General features: G+C 49.8%; 1 protein-coding gene and 1 non-coding gene across 2 annotated transcripts; one reads left to right on the top strand and one right to left on the bottom strand.

The window, feature by feature from the left end:
- Positions 1 to 1,167: 1,167 nt before the first annotated feature.
- On the bottom strand, positions 1,168 to 13,941 carry DUSP5 (dual specificity phosphatase 5). Its single transcript, NM_001304282.2, has 4 exons — positions 13,398 to 13,941; positions 8,655 to 8,803; positions 5,423 to 5,642; positions 1,168 to 2,663 (listed from the first exon to the last, which is right to left on the bottom strand). The coding sequence occupies exons 1-4, from the start codon at positions 13,774 to 13,776 to the stop codon at positions 2,257 to 2,259; spliced, it is 1,155 nt and encodes a 384-aa protein (NP_001291211.1). The 5' UTR covers positions 13,777 to 13,941; the 3' UTR covers positions 1,168 to 2,256.
- Positions 13,942 to 15,244: 1,303 nt separating this feature from the next.
- Positions 15,245 to 15,312, top strand: MIR2394 (microRNA mir-2394). The gene has a single exon (NR_031170.1). It is a non-coding gene; the product is annotated as a microRNA mir-2394 (primary transcript).
- The last annotated feature ends 1,152 nt before the right edge of the window (positions 15,313 to 16,464 follow it).

The following is a 16,464-nucleotide window of genomic DNA, read 5'->3' as shown; positions in this document are numbered from 1 at the left end:
ACAAAAGCAGGGAGAGACCTCAGGTGGACCAAGCCCTAACGTCTAGTCCAGCAAGATTATAGATTAGCTCTAAAGCACTAGACTTGGGGCAGGGTGAGGGTTGGAAGCCAGGATTTCCCTTCCTGTCCAGTGCTCTTTCCTCCATTGCTTCCTCTGAAAGCCCTGGTTGGATTATGTAAATGCTGAAGGTAAAGCAGCTTCCCCAGTAGGGGTGACATTCTTACCTAAGGTCTTTCCAAGGAATCTGTGGGGAAGGAAAGTTCTGTGGGGAGCAAGGCCTCAAGCAAAGCTTTTGAGGTGAGACATTTAGGAAGTGCTATTGGCTTGGATGCCAGCTTGCTATTTGCGGACATGGCACCTGCCGGGGGAGCTGGAGGCTTTGGACACCCCATAGTCAAGGAGTATGGATTCGAATCCGTGTCGGGAATGTGTGATGTCAATCCCAGTCAGTTTCCTGTTCCTCATGATTAGGAAACAGTCCCCAAGAGTAGGCTGGAGCAGAGGCATAAGCCATGGGGATAAGCAAACACTGCCCCTTCCCTCCTCCACCACACAGAGGACATTACTCAGAAGGCAAGCTGATTCAGCCTTGGATTTAAACCCACTCATGGAAGGATTTACCTAGGAACTCCTCAGGGAATTATCTGTAAGAATTAATCCCAAGGGTAAAAAAGAACAAGCATTTAAAGCAAACCTTCACTTCATTCGCTTATTTGTCCCTCGGTCATTTTTCCATACTTTTCTGAGAGTCTGCCATACGCAGGTACCGGGGAGAAGGCTGACCACAAGCTTGCCACTCAGGTTTGCTGCCATCAAGGGTCTCAGGTTCTGAGGAACTTTTGGGACCATCTAGCTTAGTTCACTCATTTCATGGATGAAAAAGCTGAGGTTCAAGTTGAACTCTACCTGGGGCTTAAGGGAGTGAAGAGCTCAGGGTGGATAGATGCTCTGACCACCTCCCCATGTGGCCTGGATCTAAGAATTCTCTTGCAAGCGAACTTAGGAAAGCCTCCCAACTGGAAAGCATTGAGTAGACAAACAGCCTCATGCCTGCACACTCACCACCATCACCTTAAGAGTTCATTTGGATAGAGCCCAGAAAAGTAGGCTGGGTCCCCACCTCAATGTACCCCTGCCTGAACTCATTAACGTGAAGAAGCACTTTCGTTCTTTTTACTATTTTTATTTTGTACTATAAAAAAAAAACGACAACCAGTAACATACTGCTTTTCTTCACATTCATATGGATTTTAGGAAATTATTGCCTTTTCCCCTGGAGAAATAACCTATAGACAAAAAAAAAAGTAGTACCACATTGAGAAATCTGCAAATCCCAGAAGTCAACAGCTTGAAGACAACCCCCAGGGGCAGGGAAGAACACAAGTGTCATCAGAGACGAGACAAGCACATATAAAGACAGCAAGCTGGGCTGACGACCGTTGCAATGCCACTGACCCAGGAAGTGGGTACCCTTTCTCTCTCGTGGCACCCACTGCCACCACCTCAAACGGGTGATTTTTGGTCTATGGTCTAAAACTCTTTTCAAATGACACAAGAGTTGCTTTGAGGAGAGGTGCAACGAGAAAGGTTCAAGTATGAATAAGAATCATGCCCAAGTCCAAAGTCAGGGAAGAACCCACAGTGAGAAGGAAACCGGAAGTGTTCCCGTCTCGCTACTTCACCCAGCTGACTCCACCTGATCCAAGACAGAGTCTCAAAAGCATCCGAGGGTTCAAATCGGCATATACTTCATGTCCCTAAAACCCTGCAGGGTTACTTTCCTGACTAGGTGGTGATCAGCTTATGCCCTGAAGCAACAGAGACAGATATAGAGACTGCCAAAATTTAAAAAAAAAAAAAAAGGTGGAAATTGTGCTTCCTTCAAAATGAATTGGCTTCATGACTGCCTTTTCTCCTGGTCTAGCAACAGCTTTCTCCCATGTTGCTGCAGGTTATTTATTGCCTTATGCTTGAAATGAAAAGGCGAATTTTGAGGTGCAAAGACTGGGCAGTCCTGAGGGCGGGGGTCTGGAAGTACAGTAGTCAGCACGCACTGTGCTCTCATAATGGCTTGGCCTTCCTTCAGTCCCGAGGTCAGTCTCAAGTTTGTCTGCAAACCTAGTGACCCCTTCGCTGTCCTACCAGGACAGCAGGACAGGGTGAGGTCTTCAGTATTGCACAGGTGTGAAATGTCCACGAGTCAAAATACAAAATCACAGTTGTTCTTGGGGCTGGGCTGGCTCCCCCAGCTCGGGTTTAGCAGGATGTGGCTGTGGCCAGGGGGCTCTGGCTGAGCTCTGAGGCTGTCGAGTGGGTGGGCACCGGGGCCAGCACCGAGGTAGGGAATGTGCAGTATGAAGCCTGCACATCAGGGCTCAGTGTCTGCAAGTGGGCGAGGAATGAAGGGCCGGCTGCCTCTCCTTGGCAGGAGGGAGCCTGAGGGGCGGGCGCAGAAGGCAGGATCTCAGACTCATACTGTAGGAGCTGGCCCATGAAGCCAAAGTTGGGCGAGACCACACTCCTCCTCTGCTTGATGTAATCAAAGGCTTCCTTCAGGTGGAACTGCTTGGTCTTCATGAGGTAAGCCATGCAGATGGTGGGCGAGCGGGAGATCCCAGCCTCACAGTGAACCAGGACCTTGCCTCCCTTTTCCCTGACACAGTCTGGAAGAAAGAAGAGACAGTGGGACTGAGTTGGGATGGGGACTCAAAGGCAATTGGGTTTAAAAAAAGTGACTTTAAAAAAAAGTGACCTAGTTATCAAGTCTCATCATGTCTGCTCAACAGCAGTGGTCCCACAGTAGGCTTCTGCCAGTCTTTAATCCTCACTGGCGAGGAGAGACCTCGGAGTCCCACTGATGTCCATCCCTCTGTAGGACCTACACAAACCTTAGTTTGTCAGGGTACTTGCACAGGTTCTGCCACTAGAGAGGCTCTAGACCTGGAGTAACCCCTTCCTGGGGATGCCATCTTAACTTGGGTTTCACAAATGGGTTTCAAGAAGGCTTTGGGAATATCTTTCAAACTGCATGCAAGTTTTTATTGCACATTCACATTTTTCTGAGAGGCTCAAAGACTGACTTGGAAAAGCAATTCCTGTCTCTCAGGGTCTGATTCTAATGGTGATAACCTAGTCCCCCATCCTGGGAGAGGCCTTCCAGCCTCCCCGGGCACCTTGTTTGGCTATGCCAGGGCGCGATGCTTGGCTCAGCCCCCAGGGTTCCCACCAATGAAACATACAATAAATAGTGTGCAGCCGCTAATTATAGCCTTGGCTAAGTGACGCTTACGAGACGGAGGATATAAATGGCTTTGGCAAACTCCATCTTGCACAACAACGGGAGTTGCTGCTATAAAGCTACCACCGTCAGTTAGCATGGTTTAGCTCAGTTTCACAAAGGTGGGGGGCGGGGGCGGGGTGCCCTCCTTTTCTGTTCTACTCCTACCCCAAAAAGAGCTCTAACTGTTAAAAATGGGCAGGGGTAAAAGGTTAAGCATATATACACATCAAATTAAAACCACAAAAAAGAGTCTTTCCAATTCCCTCTTTTGCTAGTGAGGAAACAATTACATCACAGGAAGTTAGACATACCTGGCACTATGTCAGGCCACCAAACGCAAAAACATTTAAGATTTTGAAAGGCCAATAAAAGTCAGCCCCCTTACCCACCTCCTTCCTCATGTTTAAAAAAGGTTTGCAGCTGCATCTCTAAGATCTAAAAGATCATGTTTCTGAGCAGTCAGGAAGGATCCCTTGAGTTTCCAGAATGAAAATCTCAAAGGATGCCCCATGATAGTTCCTTAGAGGTGCCCCCAATATAGTCTCTGATTCAAAAGGAAAAAAAAAATTGTAAATTAGTTCAAAGGGGACTCCAAGTTCCTAGGATTACAGGGTCATGACTCCACAATTTTCTTCTGCTCCTCCACTGGCCTCCTTGTCATCCAGCTTTTAGTTGGCCCAGAGCCAAATCCCAGAAACCAAAGAGCCTACAGAACATTGCTTCTGGATTCCATTCCACCCCTCGGGGCTTGCCTTCCATGTGGCCCTTGGAAAGGGGCAGTGCGAGCATGGTTTGGCCTCAGTCCCTCCCTCCTTCAGCAGGGGGAGGGGTCTGGGGAAAAGTAGCTCGTGTGCCTTCAGAATGCTGTGGGTTTGTGTGCTTGTGTACACAACAGACACAATACACACACCAGATGGGGAGGGAGGCATCTGAGAAGTGATGGGGGCTGTTTCATGACCTCACTGAGAAGCTATCTAGGTAATTAAATAACAGGCTGAAGGGCAAGGCATTCCCAGGGACAGGGAGAACAAGTCAAGGATTTCCCACCCTGAGCCCATCATTTCAGCTGCCCCTCGGAGGCTCCAGAGGAACCGTCTCAGCCCAGAGGCTCAGGGCCAGGGAGGGCAGGCTCAGCCTTTTGCTTGCAGTGAGTTTCTCGGTGGGTTTCCATGGAGTAGAAATTGTGTGTGATGAGCAGAGGGCCCACCACGTGGCAGAAGAGGGGAGCCCTTTAATGGCTCCCTGCACTAAGATATCACTGCTACACTCAATACCAGCCTTTCCCCTCCAACATCCCTCACAGCCAGAAGCAGGAAGACCGCTGCTCAGCTTCAACAGCTGTGCAACGTTAAAGGGGAAAGAGGACTCTGGAAAGGGAAGCAAGTCCACAAGAGTGGGGAGCGGTGCCCAGCCTAGTCCCCAAGGGAGATGGATGGGAGAAAAAGATGTCAAATGAAAGAACAGTCCAGTCTGCCCTGAGGAGTTGAAATCCCAAGGCCCAAAAGCCCTTTCTAGGCAGAGGGACCAGAAGTTCCCAGGCCTACACAATGCAGTAAGTGATAACTACCTTACGGAACATACAAAGGATGCAAAAAGATGCCAACTTCTCTGTGCATAAAGCACGGAGCTTGAGTCGAGTGTTACTGTTAATCCAAAATGAGCTGAAAATGCAAAACAAATTGCCCCCAAAGCAGTTTGCCAAAAACCGTGGAAAGCTGCTGGGGCCCCGGGGGTTCAGTGCGTAAGTAATGCTCTCTCGATCCTTCTGTTTGCTTTTAAAAATATCCCAATCTACGTAGAAGCACAGTCTGCGTGGTTCTTTCCCTCCTCTGCGTCCCTGGCATGCAGCATCACTCTTGCACGCACTCTGCTTCCCATCCATCCAGAAACACTAACAGAGCGGTAGTGAGTACTGCCTTAAGATGATATTAACTAATACATTTATCCTGCAAATTAAAGCTCCTATTAAACAGCAGCTCAAATCCTCCCCTCTGTCCTTCTGAGGTGAATCTCTTCTTGGCTCCCACTTGTGGTGGTTGCGCAAACAAGATGCTTTTCTTCTCAGCGATGGGGTGACCTCCATCAGTACATCAAAATCCAAGAACAGCCCCCCCCCAAATAACTGAGGACGGTGGCACGTACCGATGAAGTCTATTGCTTCTTGAAAGTGGGAGCTGATGTCAGCTGCATTGCTGTCTTCCACGGGGATCCATTTGTAGTGTAGGTGCATTGTGCAGGCCTCGGAGGTCCGCCGGGAGACATTGAGCAGGGCTGTGATGTGCAGGTTGGCAAGGAACTCGCACTTGGATGCGTGGTAGGCACTTCCAAGGTAAAGGAAAGGAAGGATTTCAACTGGGCCACCCTGGAAGCAGGGGCAAAGGACAACCAGGAAATATTGATCAGCTTGCTCTTTGGGGAGAAGAAAGAAAACAATCCTGACCTATTTGTTTTCAATTCGGAGGTTCCCTCTCTGGTTCCCAGGTAGAGAGTTGAGAGCAGGGCAGTTTAACCAAGAGTTTGGGTAGAGCCTCCATCCTGGTAAACTCTCTACCCTATGCCACTGCCTTGGGACTCAGGGACAGTAAATCCCACACAGCTGAGATTTTCATTTCCTTACATATATCGAGGTGGAGGGAAATGTTGGCAGCCCTTCTAGACTGACAAGGATGAGAAGCAGGGTGGGGTGGTGGAAGACTTGAGAAGACCATGTTGAAGTTCTAGCTGCCCCATGAGTGCCAGGCCAAGGCCTGAACCTTGGGAGCAACCTCGATTTCCTTCTAGAGCCCCATCCTTTACAGTCTTGACCGTGGATGTAATGTGTTTCATCAAACCTAGGACACTGTTGATCCTAAAAGGCATTTGGATCTAACACCAAAACGTGCCTCCCACTATCCCCAAAAGTATACGTCTCAGAAGTGAAAATAATCACTATCTATCCGAAATCCTCAGATAAGGAAAAGCTGTTAGGCCATGATCAGAGGCTTGGTCTTTTTTTGTTGTTTTTTTCTTAGCTATGCTGCTCAGCATGTGGGATGCAGGATCTTAGTTCCCTGACCAGGGATCAAACCCACGTCCCCTGCAGTGGAGGCACTGAGTCTTAACCAGTGGACCATCAGGGAAGTCCCAGGCCTGATCTTTAGTAGAGCTGAGTTTTGCTGAGAGATGCTTACATCCTTACCCTTTTGGGAGACAACCTATACCTGAGGTTTCTAGTTACGAAGGATCCAAAGAACCAGAGACCATCTACCCTGAGGCAAAGCTAAAAAGAACTGCTGGCTAATCAGACTCTGGCAGTCTCAGCATTTCCAGGGTGGCCAGAAAAGCTATCGTTCCACAGCGGGAACAATGGGAGCCCGGGATCTACAGAGAAAAACACTGAGCTGGGGTGACGGTGGCTGTGTCTTTGGCTGCCTTTCTCGTATCATCCATCCGTTTCCTGTGTTTCCATTTCCTGTCCTGGAATAAAAGTGGAATGGAAACTCTCTGCCAGCCCCATGGTAGGGAAAGGGGCAATGGGATGAGGGCCGGCAGAAGAAGGCAGTTCTCAGAATACTCCGCATGGGTGCCGGCTTTTCCTTTCCGGAGATGTCGGGTGTTTAAGGCAAAGGCCAGTTTGACCACTTGAAAGAAACTTAAAGTGATTTTACAAAATGTAGTAATAGTAACAACCAGTACTTTTGCTAGCTGGCCCCTGGGCTTAACATTTAAGATGTAACTACATAGACGTCTCCCTCTCTTTAGAGATTGGAAAATGCTGCCACACCAGACCTGGGATCCTACTCAGTTTCTCCTGGAGCTTAGCCCAACCAACACCCCTGAAACCATATTTCTTTCCTTTTTTGAATCTTCTTCTTAGACTCAAGAGGAAGAAACCAAAGGGCTTCAGAAACCTCAAAGGTTAACACGACCTCCCCCAGCTTTTCTCAAGGCAGAAGCACTTCTAAGAAGTAACACTAGGGGCTTCCCCAGATGAGTCTTGGAGACACTTCAGGGCCTCCCCCGGTTCTTGCTTGGCCAAAGAGCTGCTGCGCTTTCACAACATCCTGCAAATTCTCATTTCTCTTTCACTTTCTGAGAAAGGGAGGGGGGAAAACACCACCCAAACAAACAAACGCAAATGGAAATCCAGCTAAGCCGGATGCCCACGGCTTGAAAGCCCAGGGTTCATAATACTCTGTAATTTTAACAAAGGAAAACAAACAAAATAATAACCTTGGCACCTCGCCAAGCGAATAGGTTTCCTGACCAAAGATTCCATTCAAGGAAAAGCCACCTGGCTGAACTTGGAAGTCTATCCCCAGGGGGCAGAGCTCTGTTCATGGCAGGCAGCTGGCATCTTAGGTAGTAGCATCTAGAAGTCTTCCTTCTTATGATTTGGGTATGTTCTTATTTTGTGTGAAGAACCTAAAAAGTTCCTCCTACCAAGTCAGGTACCTAATGGAATGACCTTCTTCCAAAAGAAGGCAAGTGGCAAACAGAACAGGGTCCTAAAAAGGACCAGAGCAAGGGATGAAAAGAAGGGAGTTCTGAGCTTAGTGCTGCCATGAACCGAGCAGCAAAAACCAATCACCCACGAGCTGTGACAGTTTTTCCCTCTATAAAATGGGAAAGTAGGTTTTGACCTCTGGTTTCTGCACATCTGGGTCCTTGCTTGCTTCCCTCCCCCTCCCCCCATTCCTCCTGCATCATAGGTAACCCCCTAGCTGAGCTGTCCACTTTTTTTGCCTTTAGTGGGTTGCCAGAAAGTACAACTCTAGGAAGGGAAAAAACCCACGTGTTTGTAGACACATGAAATCCTCTAGTGTCTCTTGATCTCTGGTTTCAGAATTTATGGAATTATAAGCATCAGAAACCCCTAAAGGAAGCTGCATAGCCTTCCAAACAGTAGTTTCTCTACAACCCTCCCCCAATCTTCTTCCTTCAGTTAAAAATGCCAAGACACGCCTTTACAGGTACCGGGTTGGTTTGCAGAAACTGCAGAGTGTGAACAATTACACAGAAGACCAACACAGGAAGCCTGAATGTCATCTCTGAAAACGTCTTCAGGGAAACCTAAACTGCTATTTCGATGCTTCTCTGCACCTCCCAGGCCAGCTAACAATAATATATCTTTCACTTCCCCTTTTCCCCAGAAGCCACCAAGCATCCTGAAGCGTGTTTGCTCTTGACAGCTTATTTGCTGGAAGGAAGCCCATGTACTCTTGGATGGAAACTCAAGTTGGCAAGCAACAGAGGTTCTCCAAAGCTAGAGGCCTCTGCCAGCTCCCTGATCCGCAAAAGAACCAACCTACGTTAGTGATCAGGGAGAGGGAGAGCCAGGGTGCTGTGCAAGGAACAGAGCCAGGGGCCTGGATGGCACTTCCACACTACGTACCTGGTCATAGGCCGGCCTGTAGCTGATGTTGAGCACTGATTTCCCACACTGACTGATGAGGGCTCTCTCAGTTTCAACCTTCTCTTGTGAAATGGGTTTTACATCCACACAACACTCAGGATATTCTGAGTAGAAAGTCTCATATCCCCCTAAAAGACAAAAATAAAAAAGCAAGAGAGATATAAGTTCGGACTTTTTTTTTTTTTTCAGTCTGTGAGAAAATGCCTAGAATTGATCAATACCCTGAGAGTGGAATATTAAAAAAAGGTATTAAGTCACTATACATTCTGGTCTTATAAAAAAAACTGAGCCAAAACAAGTAATAGTTTTAGAATAGAAATGGGCTCCACAGACAAACACATACTCACTCTCTCTTTCTCTCCTAAAAAGCTATAGTTCAAAGGCAATGATTAACTTTTAATGTCTATCAGAAGAAGCTTAAGCTGTGAAAGGAAATATATCTGACATCTGGCAAATATTAACCAAACCCCTCCAGACAACAAAAGCCATTTTCTCATATTTATCTAAAATTCAGGTGTGATTATGCAGAATTTCATTAATTCTTGAAAGAAGCTCCTAAACTGGTCTGTTTCATCCATAGCCAATCAGCTCTAAACAGGATTATAGATGAAACCCCCTCTATAAGGGAATGGGGTCTTACATGAGGTTTTAACCTCAGGGCCATAAAATAGCCCTGCCCTTTCTCCTTCCCAAGGTGCTAAGAACACTGCTGACAGTCCTCTCCACAGGTCCAGTGTAATCAATCTAGTTAATTACCTTCTAAACCAAGCTAGAGGAATGAGGCCTTCTGAACTTAATTCTTATCTCCACTCCCAACCCCCGCTGCTTTCCCCTTGATGGCCACCTACTCTCCCCTTTATTATTACCCTCCCCTCCTGAACTTTCTCCCCAGCTACACACGCCCTTGTGTGTGCATACACACCCTCAAACTGATAAGTCAACTACCCACAGGTATGATTCTATAAAAATCCTAACTACATTTAAACTTCTGCAATTGGATCACTTAAGGTTAGAACTACTCTGACCAAATCAGAGAAACTTGAGGATGTAAATTCTTGGGCCCATACAGGAAGTGGGGAGAACCAAACAAAAAAACTGGCCCTGAAGCCTGAGAATGCCAAGTGCTGCTGGGTGACTAGGCCAGCCTCATGTGGGGAAACCCCCTGCTTCCACTCCAAAGGGACCTAAGCCATTTCCTAGAGCCTCCAGAAAACCTGCTTCTTTTTCCAGAGAATTGGGGTCAAAACATCACTTTTTTTTTGGCCACACTCTGTGACTTGCAGGATCTTTAGTTCCTGGACCAGGGATTGAACCTGGGCCCTGGCAGTGAAAGTGCCCAGTCCTAACCATTAGACTGCCAAGGAATTCCTTCAACCATCACTTAAAGAAGCATTCTGAGACCATATATTTTTTTTCCCAATGGCCCCCTTTTTTTCCTTTTGTCTTTTGGTGCTGTGATAGCCCCACAGTGGAGCACATGGTGGCTTTTTTAAACCCCTGCCATAGGCAAATGGTTAATGGATTACTCGGCAGTCTCCAGTTCTCTTTCAGAAGCTGCGGCCAATTCCTAGAATGAATCATCTCGCCATTACTGCTTCCTCTCAGCGTGCTGGAACTGCCCCCGCCCCCACCAAGCACACCCAAATCTCCCGTGTGGTCACTTCAACAAATAGCCACCCGGGCCTCCCCAGATGAGCTTCCGGACCTCCACAATGACCAATTTCCCGGTCATGCTGACAGGTCATGCCGGAGGGCGGCAGAGGTGGAAAGTTTGGAGTTATCTGTGGCTTAGTTTCCCCTCCTTCACCACCACTGCCTCCACCCCCTGAACGGACCCTCAGCTTCCTCCGAAGAGGTGTCCCTAGTAAGCAAAGCACTTCTTGTGCCTCAACATTTTCGTTTCTAGGAGACACGATGAGCGATAGGGGACAGGATTCTGAAGTAAAGCGGCCCAGGCCCTCTCAAACTCCAGCATGAAGCTTGGGAAAGAAAAGCGTTCAGGTCACCCCATCTCTTGGCTTTAAATAGAGCACTTATAAGAGCTGGCTGTTAGGAGGACAGACAGGAGGTGCGGGTGTGGGCTGGGTCCTGCTTGCCTGTTGACAAAATATGGCAGGCAGACAAAGAGTCTCAGTGTGATGAGACAGATAAACAGGGTCCTGCCTCTTCAAGTTGGGGTCAGGAGTCTTCCAGATTAGATGGTCTCTGTTTTTCACCCACTCCCATCAGAAGGGTGAAGAGATGGAGCATTCCTCTCTGGTGCCTCACTTGAGATGCAAGAGCTGTAGCAACTCTTGGCTGCTTCAGTTGTCTTCAGAGTGGTTCTGAAGACACTCACTCATTGATCACACTGCAATACCAGGGTAGTTGAGCAGAGAAAGAGGACGGACACTATCTATAAAATACACATTGACAATGTCATTTGGTCAATTCATTTTAGTGGGGTGTGTGTGTGTGTGTGTGTGTGTGTGTGTGCAGAAGGCATTGACAGAAATGTACAAGGCATTGCCCTCACGATCTGAGATGCCACTAGATCAAAAACCTGAGCTCCTACCTGGACATGAGTTAGGTGAAGAAATTATTTTCTTTGGCAACAACTTAAAAGTTCAGCATTGTTGTAAGGCTAAGTATCAAACAATTTCTACTGAAATTTAAAACAGACATAAACTGTGACCTGGCGATTCTCATAATTTTACCAGAAGATAGTGCACACACAAAAGCATTTGGACAGAGATATACTCTCCCAGTTCAGTCACTCAGTTGTGTCCGACTCTTTGCGACCCCATGAAGCATGCCAGGCCTCCCTGTCCATCACCAACTCCCGGAGTTCACCCAGACTCACGTCCATCGAGTCAGTGATGCCATACTCTCCCACACTGCTTCAAATTCTAAGGCATGAAGCAATCTACTTACTGGCTATCATCAGGGGATGAGTTTAAAAAGTGAATAGGACATGTATGCTCTGATATGGACAAGTCTCTCAAAATCTAGTTAGGTGAAAGAGGCAGGAACAGGAAATACACAAAATAATTCTATTTTTAAAAGATACTCATGGAAAATTAATTTATCTAAAGATGAACAAGAAATAGTTGACTGTTGCCTCTGGGGAGTGGAACTGGGTTCTAGGGTGTGCAGAAGATCCACTTTTCATTGTACAGCATGTTACTTTCATTAAAAATTTAAAAAAAATCATTTTTACTTGAGATGTGAGTCTACAGAGCTGCCTACTTCCTGTGGCAATAACTTTCAAATGGCTTGCACGGCCCCTTGGAGAGGGCTGAAGACCAGAGGTAGGACCAGAAGGGTTTCCTGGAAGATATCTTTCATGCTGCTGGAGAGGCAGAAGCTTTCCCTGTACTCACAGCTAAGAAGAGACCAAAAAGGATATCAGGAAGACAAATAAATCAGGGGCTCTGTGTGAAAGCTCTGCAGAGTTTAGAGGGCACTCTCCATCTCCTGGGGGCTGAGGCTGGGTGCAAGAGAAAGATCTTCTGCCTCTGGTGTCTCCCTAACAGGAATCAACTGGGGACAGACAGCCTGCAAGAGGTGCTAATCGAGGTGGGAGCTGCCCCTGAATCTCTGGAATCTCCCGATCTGGAAGATGTAAAACTCCACACGTTGCACGGTTCTAAAACAGCGCCCTCACGCTCTCAGCTCACCGCACCTGAGTTCTGAATGCCAGCTATGTTATATCTCAAGGCGACCTCCCAGAGCTGGCTGGGCTGAGTCCTCGTCGTCTCTTCCCTACAGGATAAGCCTTCCATACACTTGAGGTTAAAACGGACTCAAATAAAAGGCGGCAGCAATCACAGGAAGTGATACAGAAATCAATACTCTGTAATTTGACAGTAAATCACCCACCCACTAGCAAAGTCATCTCCCCCAGCAGGTGTAACGTGCAGACTGGTAAAGCAGCTACTGGAGGGTCTCAAACCAAATGCACCGCAGTCCCCTTCACAAGCACCCTGTGGCCCCTCTCCTAGGTCCTGGCTCGCCGGCCAACCTGCCGCCCGCCCCCGGGAGACCGTGTTAGGTGCCCCAGCTCTGGCCCACGACCAGTCCAGGGGATGATCCCGGCGCGGGAGAGAGGTGAAAAAGAGTGAGAAGACTAAAGACTGTCAGCTCCAAATGGAGCTAGAAAGGCCTGGGAGGGGAGAAAGGGAAGCCGAGAAACAATAAAAAGCAATAAAATGAAAAGTAAGAGAGGGGAGGGACTCGCCAGGGTCAAAAAGGCAAGAGGGTCGATGAAGACACAGCCTAACATACGTTAATTGTCCAGGCGGGAGGAAAGGGGACACCGCGGCGCCACGCTCCTGGCGGGGGTGGGGGGGTGGTGGCGACCCGCGGATCCCTTCAGATCTGTCCATCAGGAAGGCTCCAGAGCGCCGGCCCCAGCGAAAGACATGAAGCCGACGCCGGGAAACCCGGCTCGTGCTGGGCGCTCCCTAACTGCTAAGAAGCAGCGCCCCCAGCAGCGTGCATCAACCCCACCCCCCCGGGCACCCAGGCCGTTAAACGCTTTCGAGGAACACAGGTGGGGACGGAGAAGCTGCGAGCGCTGACACCGGCCGTGGCCTTCCCGGCGCACGTCAAGCCCCAGGGTGCAGAACTTCCCCGGCGCCAGGATCGAGGAAGGCGCCGGCGCCAGCAGGGGACCCCAGAGCCCGGGGCCGTCCTGTCGCGGTGGGGTGACCAAGGATCCGCGGCTCCGACGCAGCTCACCTTTAAGGAAGTAGACCCGCGGGCCGGCGGGCAGGCAGGCGAGCAGCGAGGTGAGCACGACGCGGGCGGCGCTCTCTTCGCGCAGCTTCTGCCAGTGCCGGCTGCCCTGGTCCAGCACGACCACGGCCGCCACGCCGCCGCCGCCCTCCTGCAGCAGCCGCGCGCGCGCCGCCTCGTCGGGCAGCACGTAGCGCGCCGACACCGCGCCGCCGCGGGCCCGCCGCAACACCACCGAGTTGAGGTTGACGTTCAGCGAGCCGCGCACGCTCGAGGCGGCGAAGGCCAGGTAGGGCCGGCAGTCGAGCACCACACAGCGCGCCGCCGCCTCCTTGCGAAGCATCTTGCGCAGCTGGCGCCCGTCGAGCGACGTGACCTTCATGCCGCCGCCCAGCGGCCCCGCGCCGTGCGCGCCGCAGGTGCCCACAGCCAGGGTTCCCGCCGGCGAGGCCCAGGAGGACGACCCCACGGGGCTGCGGCCGGCCGACCGAGCCCGGCGCCGGAGCGGACGCTCAACTCTTCTTTCCCGCCCCGCACGCTCGGCGCCCGGCCGGGCCACTCTCTGCCGCAGAAGCCGGGGATTCCGCCGGCAGCGCAGCATTTTATGTGAATGGGTGTGCAGCCTGTGACGTGGCTGCCCATATAAGGCGGAATATGGGTATTTCCCCGCCCCTTCGGGCTGCGGCCACGCCCCCAGGGGGCGGGACGCGCGGGGCGGGCGCCCAGCGTTAGTCAGCCCGAGAAAGAGGAAGTGGAAGGCGCCTCGCTGTGTTCTCTGCGGCGCTGCGCGCAGACACTCACTGGCGCATCACCGGGGACTGCCGGTGGGTTGTCAGGAATGCTAGGAGGCCGAGGTGACCCACGCTGTGCGGGAAGAGGAGGAAGCGGAGGAGGCAGAGCTAGCGTCGCACCATAGGCTTTGAGTTTCATAGACGTAGGTTCTGGACCTTCTGGGGGCCGTGCCTGACAGTGCGGTAGGCAGAGCTAGGGGCGCCCTCGGTCGTGCCCCCAGATGAATCAGAAGCAGATTTCAGGCGTTACGGAAGTCTTTACGCGGGAAATGAGATGATAGCTGGAATTTGCTTCGAAGTCTGAGTTATTGATGACTCAAGTTTGGGCTTGTATTGGTAATCACTGGAGATTGGTACCTGGGTGTTCATTATACTGTTTTCTCTACTTTTCTTTATATTTTGAAATTTTCCACCGTAAAAGTACCCGAAAGTAAAAATAAGAAGAGAAGAGCCAGCAGTTAATCTCCCCAAATGGATTCTGCCCTCAAAGGATTGATGGTCCTTTTCTTTGTCACACTCCCAGATAAAAATTAGAATGGTTGTAATGACCTATTGCACAGCACTTGAAACTCTACTTAATGCTTTGTGACAGCCTGGATGGGATGGGGGTGTTTGGGGAAGAATGGATACATGTATATGCATGGCTGAGTTCCTTTGCTGTTCACCTGAAACTACCACAACATTGTTAATCGGCTCTACTCCCCCCCCCCCATAAAAAAAATAATAAAGCTAAAATTTCACTGAAAAAAAAAATTAGAATGGTTGTTTTTTGAGGAAGCATTTTCTGTCACCCGGAAAATATCTGTGGTGAACTCAGCTGCAGCGTCAGCATGCACTGTTGATGGAGCTCAGCCCAGCCAACTGTCCAGGTGGCTTCTGGGATTTAGGGGATTATCTGTGGATAAAGTATAATCCCAGGCTGTCTGCCCCCACCACTCCCCAGCAGCTTTAGGCTTCCCATCCCCAGTCTTGGGGAACTGGACACACTCACCCATTCAGCAAGTATTTATTGAGGAGCAGCTCTATGCCCCGCTAGCTGCAGAGACACTCTTAGGGAAACAGGCTTCTCCCCTCAATCTCAGGACTAACCATTTTATTGTGAGCCTGAGAGGAAAGGGGAATGCCTGATGGAAAATAGGCTGCTTCCACTAGGGAGGGGCTTGTTTGCTACAAAGGGGAATGACGTTTTTAGAAGGAAACAGAAATTGAATTCTGAAATCAAATGCAATCACACCAGACACCAGCTAGCTGGCCATTGCCTCTGGGTCTCAGCTGCCTTCAGTCAGAGGGACTGTCCTCGCCTTACCATAGGAGCCTTAATGAAGGCGTGGAAGGAAGGTTTTCTTTCTCTTTGCGGTTATCTGTACCAGCCTTCCCTACAATCTGCTCCTCCTCTAGTGTCACCAAACCTCCTACCTCTAAACATTTCAACCTATGACCACACATGTATGGAGCACCCACATGGCCAGGCTATGTACTGGTCGCTGGACACTAATGTGATCTGGACTGCTCCAACTGCCCCCAGCTCAAAGAGGCTCGGCCCGGCCACAGACCTATAGTCAGTGTGACAGACACCTCATCCGTGTGTATGAGGTGGGGTAGGCTGGAGCTCTGGAGAAGGCCACCTAGAGCAGAGGAGAGCTGAGGTGAGCTTACAGGAATGAATCGAGGAGAGCCAGGCTGTGGAGGGAGGGAGTAGAAAGCATTCCAGGCACAGGTAACCCCTTGCTTAGTTGCTTAGTTTTTGTCGCTTAGTTGTGTCTTGACTCTTTGCGACCCCGTGGACTGTATCCCACCAGGCTCCTCTGTCCATGGGATTCTCCAGGCAAGAATCCTGGAGTGGGTAACCATTCCCTCTGCCAGGGAATCTTCCCAGCCCAGGAATCAAATCCAGGTCTCTCACATTGAAGGCACACTCTTTACCATCTGAGGGAAGGTAAAGGAATTAAAAAAAAAAACAAAACAGTAAGAACCCAGAATGGTGTGTGTGCTGGCGGTATGTGGAAGACTAAGGCATTTCTGGTATTTATTAGAAGATTAAGCAGGTCAGGTGGCAGAAGGACTTGTGTGTCATGTAAGGCCTTTAGTCTTAGCCTTTGGCTGGCTCAGCCCCAGATGAAGATGTTACTCAGGGACCTGGTCAGGTGAGCATTTGGGGACCTCATTTAGGTCGTCCTGTGGAGGAAAGATGTTTTATTTGAGGGTGGGGGTGGGGTCCAGACTGGGCTCAGGGAGACAGATAGGAGGCTTTTGTGGGTAATCCAGGCCTGAGCTGATAA

Source organism: Bos taurus, chromosome 26 (genome assembly GCF_002263795.3).
Source record: "Bos taurus isolate L1 Dominette 01449 registration number 42190680 breed Hereford chromosome 26, ARS-UCD2.0, whole genome shotgun sequence".
Taxonomy (NCBI): domain Eukaryota; kingdom Metazoa; phylum Chordata; class Mammalia; order Artiodactyla; family Bovidae; genus Bos; species Bos taurus.
This window is presented reverse-complemented; position numbering and strand designations above follow the sequence as displayed.

Coding starts and splice junctions, on each gene's coding strand:
- DUSP5 (NM_001304282.2), bottom strand. CDS start 13,776: ATGAAGGTCACGTCGCTCGACGGGCGCCAGCTGCGCAAGATGCTTCGC. Junction 5,643..8,654: donor ACAGGCCGGCCTATGACCAG/GTACGTAGTGTG, acceptor CCCTGCTTCCAG/GGTGGCCCAGTTGAAATCCT. Junction 2,664..5,422: donor AGAAGCAATAGACTTCATCG/GTACGTGCCACC, acceptor TCTTTCTTCCAG/ACTGTGTCAGGGAAAAGGGA.